The sequence below is a fragment of the Lepisma saccharinum genome, chromosome 11 (assembly GCF_977018435.1).
Source record: "Lepisma saccharinum chromosome 11, izLepSacc3.1, whole genome shotgun sequence".
Taxonomy (NCBI): domain Eukaryota; kingdom Metazoa; phylum Arthropoda; class Insecta; order Zygentoma; family Lepismatidae; genus Lepisma; species Lepisma saccharinum.
In genome coordinates, this window is record NC_139239.1 from 62,640,699 (window position 1) to 62,653,007 (window position 12,309).

Below are 12,309 nucleotides of genomic sequence, written 5' to 3' on the forward strand. Positions count from 1 at the left end.
GACCTGTACAAACGCTGGTTAAAATGTATTGCCTCCTCTGGTGATTATTTTGAAGGTGATAAAGTCATTTAAATTACTTGTTATCTTTCCTTTAAAAAAAGTTAGGTTTTTTATGGGCGAACATTGTAAAATTAAAAGCAACACAAATAAACTTGTGGAAGACTTTTGCAAATATTTATTTTTTGACAACAAAGATATTTGGGAAACCAATTCAAGTAGCGTGGTTGAAGATCACGTGAAGTAACATTTACCATGCGTTATCCTAAATCTTATCAGGGAAAGCGATTAAGCGTCGTCTTCGAACGGAAGTTTACCGGAATATGTGACATCATCGTAAACTTTGAGAAATGTCATGAACTCCTCTTCGGTCTCAGCAAGACGTCCAAGAAGCAGCGTGAACGAAGTCAGCTTGGGAGGTTCCGTCACCTCGCACACTCTTTTCATGAAATTGTCAGGTTTTTCTGCTATTTGAAGTACCGTGATGTCTCTCAGGTTCGGGGTGTTTTCAAATATGCCAATTATAGCCTTGCCTGGAGTTTTTCTGATCAGGAAGACTGTATTGAGGTTGCGCAAAGAGCGATACTTCACGTCATCGTTCCACAGGAACGTATCAACAGATAGGTGGAGATAGTTCAGATTTTCAAACTCAGAAAAGACTGTTGACAGTTGAAACAGCTGCACGTTCCAATCGAACAGCACGAGAAACCGTAGGTGTGTTCTGATTTGAGGCAACAAGTCGAGGAGGATGTCGTCCTGTGGGGTTGTGAATTTGGCAGACACGTTGAGCTTTTCGAGAAAGCCGAAGCGGTTGAACATGGTAAGGGACACTGGATCATCCGTTGAAAGTGATGTGTAGTGCAGGTCGCGCAAGTTGGGACATGTAGACGCAACCATGTTGAAGACATCGTCACTCATGGAATTGATGGACAGAGAAGACAACTTCAGCGAAGGGAGGTTGAAGCCTTTGCTTACCATCTGTTGGTTCTCCCATTCCTGGTGCAAGGTTCTGAAGAAGAAATCCATCATGTCGGTATCTTCCATATTTGGCACCATCTCCAAGACCATCAAGAGGCTTCTGAAGGTGATGTCTTGCAGGTCGGACAATCGCAGGACTCTCAGAGTTTCACATAGAGGACTCATTCTTCTCTCGAACTCATGAACTCTGTTTCGAGATAGTACCAGCTCCTCCAAAGGTGTGAAAACATTTGGCAACTTCCACAAGCTACTCTCCCAAGTAGAGGCTTCGGAATGAGTACCTGAACCGACTCTTACAATATTTTGTGTGAGGAAATCGAGTCCTTTCCACGTAACCTCCGAGCCCGAAACATCTAATGTTTGTAGATGCTCACATTTCTTACCGATAACCTTCATTATGCCATTGTTACATAACTCAGGAAGGGCCAATGTAGTCAGGTTAGCTGCTCTAACGAAGATTTCCGATAGTACATTCCAACTGTCCCACGTGTATTTGGGCTGATTGTACGATCTAGTGAATCTCAAACTTCGCAGCCCTGTTGCAGCTGTCAGAGCTTGAAGCAGCCAATCAAAAGCATCCTTCTCTGTGACGCAAGGCCTTGGAAAACATAGCTCGGTAGTGGTGTCTGAAAGCAACAACACTGTGACGTAAACCTTGCACCCGAAATCGTAGTCATGTTTATTGAGGATACGCCCCAGCATGGAGTCCCTGACTGTGGTTGGGAGTTTCGACAAATATTGTTTCAAGAATTTCATCGTTTGGATAAACGTATAAGGCCTCTTCACGGCACTGGAGTAAGAAGTCCCGGCCATTAGTGTAGCTTTGCGCAAGCAGGTTTCTTGCAGAGACAGAACATTTGGATTTGGACGATTCAGATTCTCCATTTTTGTAAACAAGTTCTCTTGTGTGGTACTGTAAAAGAACAAATGGCGATAACTTGTAATGTGACTATGCTTTACTAAATGTGATTTGGTTGGACCGATTCTTTAGTGATCCAATTTAGTCAGTTAAGTTTCTAGGTTTCATTTCACTTTCATATAGTTTGATCGATTTGGTTTATTTTACTTCACTTTTCTTCCACTTTTGGCTAATCGCGAGTATGAAGATGACTGACGATACGATGAAATTGATGAAGGGACACTCACAAAGAACAACCATGACCAGGTCAGGATTCGAACCCCGTAACCCACCCTTGGCGTTGTAGCGCAGTATGCTAACCACTCCGCCACCGAGGCAGGTTCATATAGTTTGTATCAAAGAAGGAATATAAATGAATTCGTCGAGGAAGCTGTTTCAACCACTGGTAACCATCCGCCTTACTAACTAAGGGTGACTATAAGTGAGTTTCAAGTAACGTCACAGCACGCGGCAGCGCCATGTTCGCGAGTCGACTTGTAAACCAAGAGTGGAAAAATAATTACGCGTGCATTGTGTTTGCCAGAGTTAGTTATGTGTGTGATAGTGGGAAAATTGAGTGCAATCTAAAACAATATTGTGCAATCTGGAAATAGCACAACTGCTTCTTTATATGTACAGTCTCAGGCAATAAAAATGAGACACCTATATCCTTAATACTCGCTTCCCTGCAAGGTATAATGTGTGTTGCCTAACTGTACGGCGATAAATTGATTTTAATAGCAAATTTTCAATGGGAACTTCTACCACCGCCCTACAGTTAGGCAACACACATAACGCCTTGCAGGTAAGGTAGTATTTCAGGATCTAGGTGTCTCATTTTTATTGCCTGTGACTGTACATTCTCTTAGCGCAATCCACAGAAAGAGATACAGTGAAAAGTGCTCTTTTTAAAGAGAACAATATTGTTTAATAATGGTAGTAAGATTTCTCTACGCTAAATTTCAAAGTGAGAGTATTAGGAGGAGGAAATGCCCCCCTTCGCCCCAACCCCCGTGCGCACGCCTATGTCCTGATCCATCCTATTTATCAATTTAGCAGTTATCAAAACGAACGATAATTTAAATGCGTTCATTATTTTGACTTTTAATTATAAAGAGGACTGAATCAGTGCTTATTAGTTATTTCAACGAAGAAACAGAAAAAGTATTTTTTTACGGCGAATTAAAGAAAGCCAAAGTTGAACATGGCTGCCAAATTTCGTAGCTATTGTCCGAATGCCCTGCAGGTTGCTGAAATTTTCGGGAGGGAATTTTTAATTTGCGGAGGGAATCTTCCCCTTCCGGGCCACCCCCTGAATTCATCACTGTTTTTAGAGTTCAGGGGGAAAACGTGGCGTCACATTTTCCTCTTTTTACTTTTTAGGAGAGAACTGTTCAAACTTTCAAGAATCGTTACTTTTCCCCTGTATACCATTTGTAAACTTTCAAATTCCTCAGGACTTGACGAGTTTTTCGTCTGTACAGTTATATACAAAACTACACTGTGCCATCGACAACAGTAAATCGATAAAATGGACTTTCTAAGTTTTCCCCCTGCATCTTCGTTTAATTTATCTCTAATTGATACGCATACTTACGGAAAATGTTGTAATCTTACGCTTAAATTTTTATCTGCAGAACAACGTCACATTTGGCAGTATAATTAATACATTTTTAACTCTGCAATTTTTCAGGCCTGAACAGTCATTTTACTTAACAATGAAAGAGTAGATTCCTGGGTAACGATTTCAAAAGTCACGGGGTGGTTCTTTCATTTATATCTCTTCCTTATTGTTGAGACTTGTTAATATTGAATAATAATTACTCCCTCTGTCCCATAATTATAGTCCGGTATGCCAAAATGGTGACTTTTTATTTATGTTCTTTTGGATACTTGATCGGCAAATTTGTACAGATCCTTGAGTAATAACGTTGTATGACTCATTCCCGTGTTCAATTTTCTTCTTCTATATACACCAATGTCACAGTTTGCCTATCGGACAAATATTATGAGACAACAAACAAAAGTTACCGGACAATAATTATGGGACAGAGGGAGTACACAAAATGCTAGATTTTGAATCTCAAGCTGTAGTGAGAGTTTAACCTTCTCCGAAAATAAACTTAATGCTCAATGCCTCGATCAGAATTTCTGGTACAACCTAATAATTAATATTGGTACTCACTCTCCCCACCCCCTCCTACTAGAATCCCCGTGATAATCCAAAACTTAACATTGGTATTCAAGAACTGGCTATTGTCTCACCCACACATAGGTTAATGCTCAATCTTCCGGAATTTCACTTGAGAATTTATAACTTAATATGAAAGAGCTCCCAAACATAAGGTATGCCCAAATGAAAAGGAGACCTTTGCTGTAGCGGCGTTGTATCTAATCGAAGAAGGTAAATATGATTACCGATAGATGGCGTGGTGTTTGTCCCAGTTTGCAGTTGTAGCGAACGGCTTCGCCTGCTGTTTCCTCTGTTGGCGAGAGTGGTTTTGCACGGACGGGTGCATTATGGATTCCTCCAGATCAATGCAGAGAGCTGTAATCCAATTTCTTCGCGCAGAAGGCGAGCATGCTTCACAAATTTATCGCAGGCGGTACTGCAACACGTTGCTGAGGCATAAACAGGCAATCAAAAACAAGCTCAGAGGTAAGCTCTCGAAGGGGACAACGCTAGGCCAAATGTGGCCAAGAAGACCCTCGACCTGCTGAGAACATTTCAATGGAAAGTCCTCACACATCCTCCATACAGCCCCGATATTTCCCCATGTGACTCCCATATCTTCGGCCCCTTAAAACAATCACTGAAAGGTCAACGGTTCACCTGTGACAAGGAAGGCAGAACACCGTGGAAAACTGGATCCGTAAGCAACCCAGGAGTTTCTACACTGAAGCCATCCACTCCCTTCCTACGCACTGGGATCAGTGCATCAATATCAATGGCAATTATGTGTAGGTATCATGTTACACATTAATTGTAATTAACTTATTATGTAATGTAAATATTCTGTAATATAATACTCTTTAGATATAACCGTAGTCTCCTTTTCATTTGGGCATACCTTATATTATATACTTATTACTCGTTATAATTACCTTCCAGTCTGCAAATTAGGCTAGAATAATATAAATATTTTTTAAAAAATGTAGAAAAGAATTAAAGTGCCCCTCTGTGCTTTGCAGCACGCCATGAAGGCGCATGGGGAGTGTGGAGTTAGGGCACCATACTTTCTTGATCAGGTCCAAAGGTGGGGGTGATGTGATCAGCACCACGCCCTGGCCGCCTTTACACCCCAGAGTTTCCTCCAGGTACCCACTTTATACGACGCTGGGTGGCGAAAATATTAAATAGTTACATTTAGACAAATAATTTATAATTTAATTTACATCATTCAAGCAGTGATGTTTCCCTATAAGAGAATCGAACCCGCCCTGCATCCCTACCTACCCTCCTCAGCCGGTTTTACTTGTCTGCGACAGGTTTCCAGGTTCGAGTCCTGTAGAGAGCATGAGTGTTCTACCCAATCATTGACCAGTGCCTGATAAGCAACTTCACTACCCTAAGCAGTTAAGAAAATCAATTTCACAAGTACCTATCCTAGGTATACACTCACAGGCAATAAAAATGGGGCACCTAGATTCTGAAATGCTCGCTTCCCAGCACGGCGTCATGTGTGTTGCCTAACTCTACGGCGGTAGTAGAAGTTGTCCCATTTTTATTGCCGGTGTCTGTACAATAGTGCAGATCATTATACCCATTTACTTGAAAATAGGGTGATTGATTGCAAAGCCGTGGCCTGTAGTCCTTTCACAATCAGCTTACTTTGAGTTACGTAATGAGAAAGAGAAGTATTACCACAGATAAGGGTATATATTTTTATCTGTGGTATTACACTCTTTGCACCAGTGGCGTCTCGTCCCTTGGGGCTTCAGGGGCTTATCCCCTACAGAAAAATGGACGTATTGACGTAATTTTCAATCACCATAATCAGGCACGTATCCAGGAATTCCTTTCGGGGGGGGCTCAACACTATTTTTTTAAGGGGTATAGTAAGAACCTCACAATTGTATGTTCAAGACCAGTGGTGGCAATTGGGTTCCAAAAAGGTGGGGGGGGGGGGTAGCGGAGTGCGGTGCAAGGAAAGTTTACTTTCTCTTAGCAGATAAGGCTTAACATTAAGAGGCCATAATGTTGAGGCAAGAAAATAAAAAATGGGGAGCAACTATCCCTTAAATCGTCGCCACTGTAAGGTTGTCATTTTAATCAGAACGTGAAATCGGAACATTTTTTACCACTCGACTCCTCTGTTTACATGCATTAACATTGTGTGCCGGAACCATCTCGGTATGTGTGTTTGTCCATTTCTTCTCATCTGGCATAAAAACATCTATGGTGTCTTTGAGTGTTTTTACGAAGCTGTTACACATGCAAGGGATGGACAATCCACTCAACAACGCGAGATTCAAATTGTGGGCTGCGAACTGGACGCAGACAATTCTCGAGTATTTCACACTGTAGCGACACAAAAGGCCGCACAAACCTAATTTCGACTTGTGAAATCCTCAGGCGACACGGTGTGAAATCTCCCTTATTAGGCTACTGTCATTGTCACCTCGAAGTAGTAGCTCTTGTTGACGACAGAAAAAAATTCACCTCAACCGATGGGAATGCTCCTCAGTTTTCTTCTCTCTCCTATATTTTCTGTGCTTGTTCACTACAGGCAACACCTTACGATTTGATATACACAGGATATGTACTATGTAGACATTTTAACGAAAAATCGGTTGAAGTCTAGGTGGCTCAGTTGGTAGAGCCCTGATTCGGGTTCTGGCAGAGCCTGCAATTTCCACCTAAAATGTCTACATATGCAACATCTTCCTTTCTCTTCTCGACATTCATAAAATTTTCGGCTCTCTTTATGGTAGTTTGTTTGAATGTGTTTCGAACCCAGTAGGCTTAAACAAAAGTTTTTTTGTTTTTTTTTTTACCATGAAATTCTCGGACTGCATATACGAAATTTAGTTCTGGCAAAACTAAATCATCACTCAAAACTTTGATTTTCAGTTGATCTATGCAGCTTATTTCTGTTTTAATAAACCACTCCAGTATCCGGTACTGCTGAAATATTCACTTTAGAGAGAGAGAGGGGCCTTGATCTCTTCGGCCCTCGGACCCAGCTAGCACTACTCTGAGGCCCCGATTCGTTAATATTGCCAGTACTTCGACTCCTTCTCTCATTCAAGAACGTTCCCTCTCCCGCTTTCCAGAGATTAGAAATTACAACGAATCGCCCTACGTGTGGTGCTACCTTTGTTGTGCAGCTTCCAAATGCTGACAAGTCTCTACATAGTGCTCAAGTGCGCTGCGACAACACCGAAAGCGTAAGAAAAGTTTACGTGCAATATTATCAACAACAGGGTTATAGAACATTCTCCGTCTTGCCTCGATAATTTTCTATCTCCTTAAATCATCGTCACATTATTCAAAAAGCCAAAAACCTAATTTTATCTAGTGTAAAATAGAAAATTTCCTGGGGGGGGGGGCTCGAGCAACCTCAACCCCACCTTGGATACGTGCTATTAACAATAACAGGGTTACAGAACATTCTTCGTCTTGTCTCGATAATTATTTCTCCCAAATTATCATCACATTATTCAAGAAGCCAAAATCCTAATTTTATCTAGTGTAAACAGAAAAAATTCCTGAAGGGGCTCGAGCCTCCCGATTCCCGCCTTGGATACGTGCTATTGACAATAATAAGGTTATAGAACGCTCTCCGTCTTGTCTCGATAATAATTTCTCTCAGATTTATAAATTTATTATCTTTACATTTTTGAAGACGCCAAAAATTTAATCTTATCTAGTGTAAATTGAAAAATTTCCTGAGAGGGGGCTCGAGCCACCTCATCCCCACCTTGGATACATGCTATTAACAATAACAGGGGTATAAACATGCTCCGTCTTGCCTCGATAATTATTTCTCTCCTTAGGCTACATTATTTTCACATTATTCAAGATGCCAAAAACCTAATTTTATCTAATGTAAACTGAAAAATTTCCTGGGGAGAGGGTCGAGCCCCCTGTGCCCCATCTTGGATACGTGCTATTATCAATAACAGGGTTACGGAACATTCTCCGTCTTGCCTCGATAATTATTTATTTCCTTAAATTATTGTCACATTATTTTATTTCACACCACAAGAAACCAAAATCCTCATTTTATCTAGTGTAAACCTAAAACTTTCGGGGGGGGCTCGAGCCCCCTAAGCCCCCCCTCTGGATACGTGCCTGACCATAATACATAACTATCACACAATCTTTTAAAAGGCGATTTTTACCCACGTAAGATCATCGTCTGCTGCAATGGATACGACAGCGCTCCTAGCGGCATTGATGTCAGTTATCGGTCTCGGGGCTCGTCGCAGAGGAAGGCGTGGTCTACGCTACACTCTACAGTGAAGGTCACGTGCTAGCAGAGAGAGCGAAGGGAGGGGTGCAATGGGTTTGGGTACAGCGCCTAGAATAACGTAGTGTGGAAAACGGCATGCTTCTGCGCTCTCTGGATGGTTCCACTCGAAAATGATCCGCTAGAGGCGCTGGTGTTGACCCCGGTGCTTGATTTTCGACTGCTTATAATTGAAGTAAATGGAGTTTTCGCTGCATCGTCTGATTCTTTTACATGAAGCATTTCTATGAATGTGATAATTGCTATGATATTTGGTACAGTGGTCGCGAAGATATTAACGAACATTCTAGACAGTCGACCACGTCCTGTTATCGTCATACTTTCGTTAATAATACGGGAGAAAAAATACGCGTGTGAATGTTCTTGGCAACTAAATTTTTGTGTATGAATTAGGTTCATTATTATTATTATCATCATCATTTCTTTTAAAGATATACACACTGAAGCATTTGTATTTTTGATATTTACTGTCTCTTTTCTTCCACTTTAAACTAATCGCGGCGATGATTATAATGATGATTGCATGAAACGACAAGGGGAACCCCACAAAACTTTCTTAGTGCCATCGACATGAGTGTAAGGCAACTTTCAAACCAATGGGAGAAGCGACACGGGATGTTCACACTGTCACACTAGTGACACACACTTCCAGACTGTAAAATAGCATTCATTGCACATGAGGGTCCAAACAGCAAACGACACGTTTATGGCGTATTCGCGTGCTACTTGTTACTTCAATCGGGTGCTGAGACCGAAGCGACGCGCTACAGGGGGAGTTCCCAACTAAGTGACAAGCGACATGGTGCCTTCAGTCTATTAGCAAGCGTTCGCTGCTAATTGTGGGAACAACAGATAGGCGACACGATAAACCGCACATTTCTTGCTGTAGGGAGATTGCGCATCAAAGCGACAAGGGCACGCGACACTTATCGCTTGAGGATTTCACCAACCGAACGCTGGCCTGTGCTTCCCGTCATGCCGCTACGATGTCAAATGTTGCTCTTGATTGGCTCGTTTCCAAGCAACATGCATGTGTCGCTTCGGTATGAAAGTTTCCTTGGACTTAAGGACCCGTGTCGCGTTGGTGTGAAATCCTCGTATCGTTTGTCGCGTGTCGCTTTGGTGTAAAATCTCCTTGAGGAAACGGTGCAGTCAGAGCTTGTGTCCCTACGGTTCGAAAGGCTGCATTGATTTCCGACTGCTCGCTTTCAAGCGACATTTGTGGTTTGTCGCCTCGCTATGAAATATCTCGCAGGATACTATTTATATTCTAATAACATAGAAAAATAAACTCTAATACACAGTCCAAGACCTGACGTCCGGAATCACATTGCGATGTTTCTTCTTGTGTTACGCATGCTATTTATTTATTCATTTTATTTTACTTTTCTTTCCAAATTAATGCCATTTCGTGACTGCAAATCACTCCACAAATATAACTGTTTCCATCAATTCACTTACCGCCTGTCTAGAGAAACAAATCTACACAATATATTCCAAAAACTAACTAAGCCGCATTACTTTCATAACAAAATTAGCAGCTGTGTCGATCGCACTGCCATCTACTTGTCATCGTCTCGGGGAACCAGTTTCTTGGGTCGTTTTCCACACTACGTTATTCAAGGCGCTGTAGTTTGGGTGTTGATTCGGGGCTAGTTCCGTCGCGTCGCGTTCGTTCGATCTCTGTTGTCGCGTGTTGTAGTGTAGCGTTGTGGTGGATTTTATTCGCTATGAACAAAGTGGATTTCTAGTTGGCAACACCATTTCAGACATTGAGTGACCAAGAAAAACTTGTTGTTAAACAATTAGGTCCTGACCATCTGAGTGTTACATTAATACAAAAACACAAATCACAATCACGCTCTTTCAATCCAGACTGGTACAACAGAAAACCGTGGTTGACAGCTAGCGAGATCAAGAAAACTCTCTTTTGTTTTAATTGCCTTTTGTTTGGTGGTGATGCTTCATGGACAGTTCATGGTATAAGTGATCTCAAACATCTTTCTGAAAGAATTAAGTCACATGAAACTATAGTTCTTCGCACATTGGAAACTCGTTAAAATTGAGTTTGCTGGGAAAGGTTGATGTTTGAACACAAATCGATGAAGGATATAGACTGTCAATTACAAGGCACAATGAATTAGTCCTGAAAAATAGGCATATATTAAATAGAATTATCGATTGCTTAAAATTCTGTGGTCGACATGAACTTGCTCTACGAGGACATAACGAAAGAGAACAATCTTTAAACAGAGGCATCTTCCTAGATTTAGTAAATTAGATTGCTAAGCTAGATAACAGTTTGCATGAACATTTAGAGGAATCCAAAGTAAATAAATACACATCAGCCGTGATACAAAATGAGTTGTTAGACTGTATGTACCAGGTTTACAGTGAGGCCCTCCAGGAGGATGTAAACAAAGCTATGTTTGTGTCTGTACAAGCTGATGAAACCAGCGACATTTCAATAAGACACAATTGGTTATTGTGATTCGTTTTGTTCAGTGCTCGCAAGTAGTAGAGCATTTTCATGGTTTCGTGCAACTGACTGACAGATCTGCATCAGGGATATCCCAATGTATATTAGATGCATTAGAGCAGTACAAACTAAAAGATAAATTAGTTTCTCAAACGTATGATGGTGGATCTGCATTCCGAGGGGTACGGCTTGGAGTCCAGAAACTTGTAAGAGATGTTTATCCGTGTGCTTATTTTGTGCATTGTTATGCACATCAACTCAATCTCATAATGCAACAAGTATGCTCTACCATCACAGCTATCAGAATTTTCTTTGCCAATTTATCTGCATTTTCTTCGTTCTTCTCTTCATCTAGTAAGAGAACAGATTTACTGCAGGAGGTATGTCATCGACGGTTACCGCGAACATGCCAAACAAGATGGAATTTCCAGAGTAGGGTAGTGTCGTCTGTTTTCCAGTGCAAGGAAGCCCTGATAGAGTGTTTGGAAATTATTCAACAAGATGGCTCATGGGATTCTGTGTCAATTAGGGAAGCAACTGGACTAATACATTTCCTTGAAGACGAGGAATTCATTTTTTTCTTGGGTGTCTTTAACAGGATAATGCCCTTCGTCGAAAAATTTTACAATATTTTGCAGAAGAAAATTACAACAATGGTACACGTAAAGGAACATCTTCGCAAATTTCTTGCTGACATCAGTGATATTAGGAATGAACTGGCCAACTCTTCAGATGATAGTTCTGTTCTGTGTAACATCTCGAAGAAAAGAAAAAAGCAGTGTTAACAAAACAGCATGCGCTATTGAGTGCTGCGATATAATTATTCATCAAGGCGAAGAGAGATTTGGGGCAACTGAACATTTGGAGTGTTTCAGTTTAGTTGACCCTGCAAAATTCAATGACTGGAGGAAGTCTGATTTTCTCGATGATTCGTGTAAGAATTGTGCCAAATATTATCCCTTCATAGAAGAGTGAAAACAAAAGAGTGAACTTCGTGTTCTTTATTGTAGTGAAGAGTTTAAAAACATAAACTCTATCAGTACATTTCATTCGTTTTTCATTGAAAATGATTTACAGGATACCTTTTCAGAAACAGTAAAAATGACAAACATAGTTTTAACAACTCCAGTGGCAACAGCTGAATGTGAACGATGTTTCAGCACATTGAAGCGTATTAAAACCTGCTTAAGAAATGCAATGGGACAAGACAGACTCAATGCCTTGGCAGTGCTTACAATAGAGAAAGAATACATTGCAAACATAGAGGAGTAGTGTAATATACCCTATTACTGGGGCGAGAAAGGATGAGGTCTAGCCTGTACTAAAATTAGGCTAAGATGCCTATAAAAGCTTATTGCTCAAGTGTCCTCCTCTATCAAATTTAAGATTTTTGTACAAGAAACGTTTTTGAGAAAAGATGACCCCCCTCTTAGATTGATTTGGCTACACCTGTATCTGTTAGATTGTTATTCATAAGCTTG

The 12,309-nt window shown here is 41.0% G+C and overlaps 1 protein-coding gene across 1 annotated transcript; it reads right to left on the reverse strand.

Moving 5' to 3' along the window:
- Positions 1–206: 206 nt before the first annotated feature.
- LOC145995281 (uncharacterized) lies at positions 207–3,591 on the reverse strand. The gene is made up of 2 exons (XM_083131870.1): positions 3,471–3,591; positions 207–1,888 (listed from the first exon to the last, which is right to left on the reverse strand). Exon 2 carries the CDS (start codon positions 1,858–1,860, stop codon positions 286–288), a length of 1,575 nt encoding a protein of 524 aa, XP_082987996.1. The 5' UTR covers positions 1,861–1,888; positions 3,471–3,591; the 3' UTR covers positions 207–285.
- Between the last annotated feature and the right edge of the window lie 8,718 nt (positions 3,592–12,309).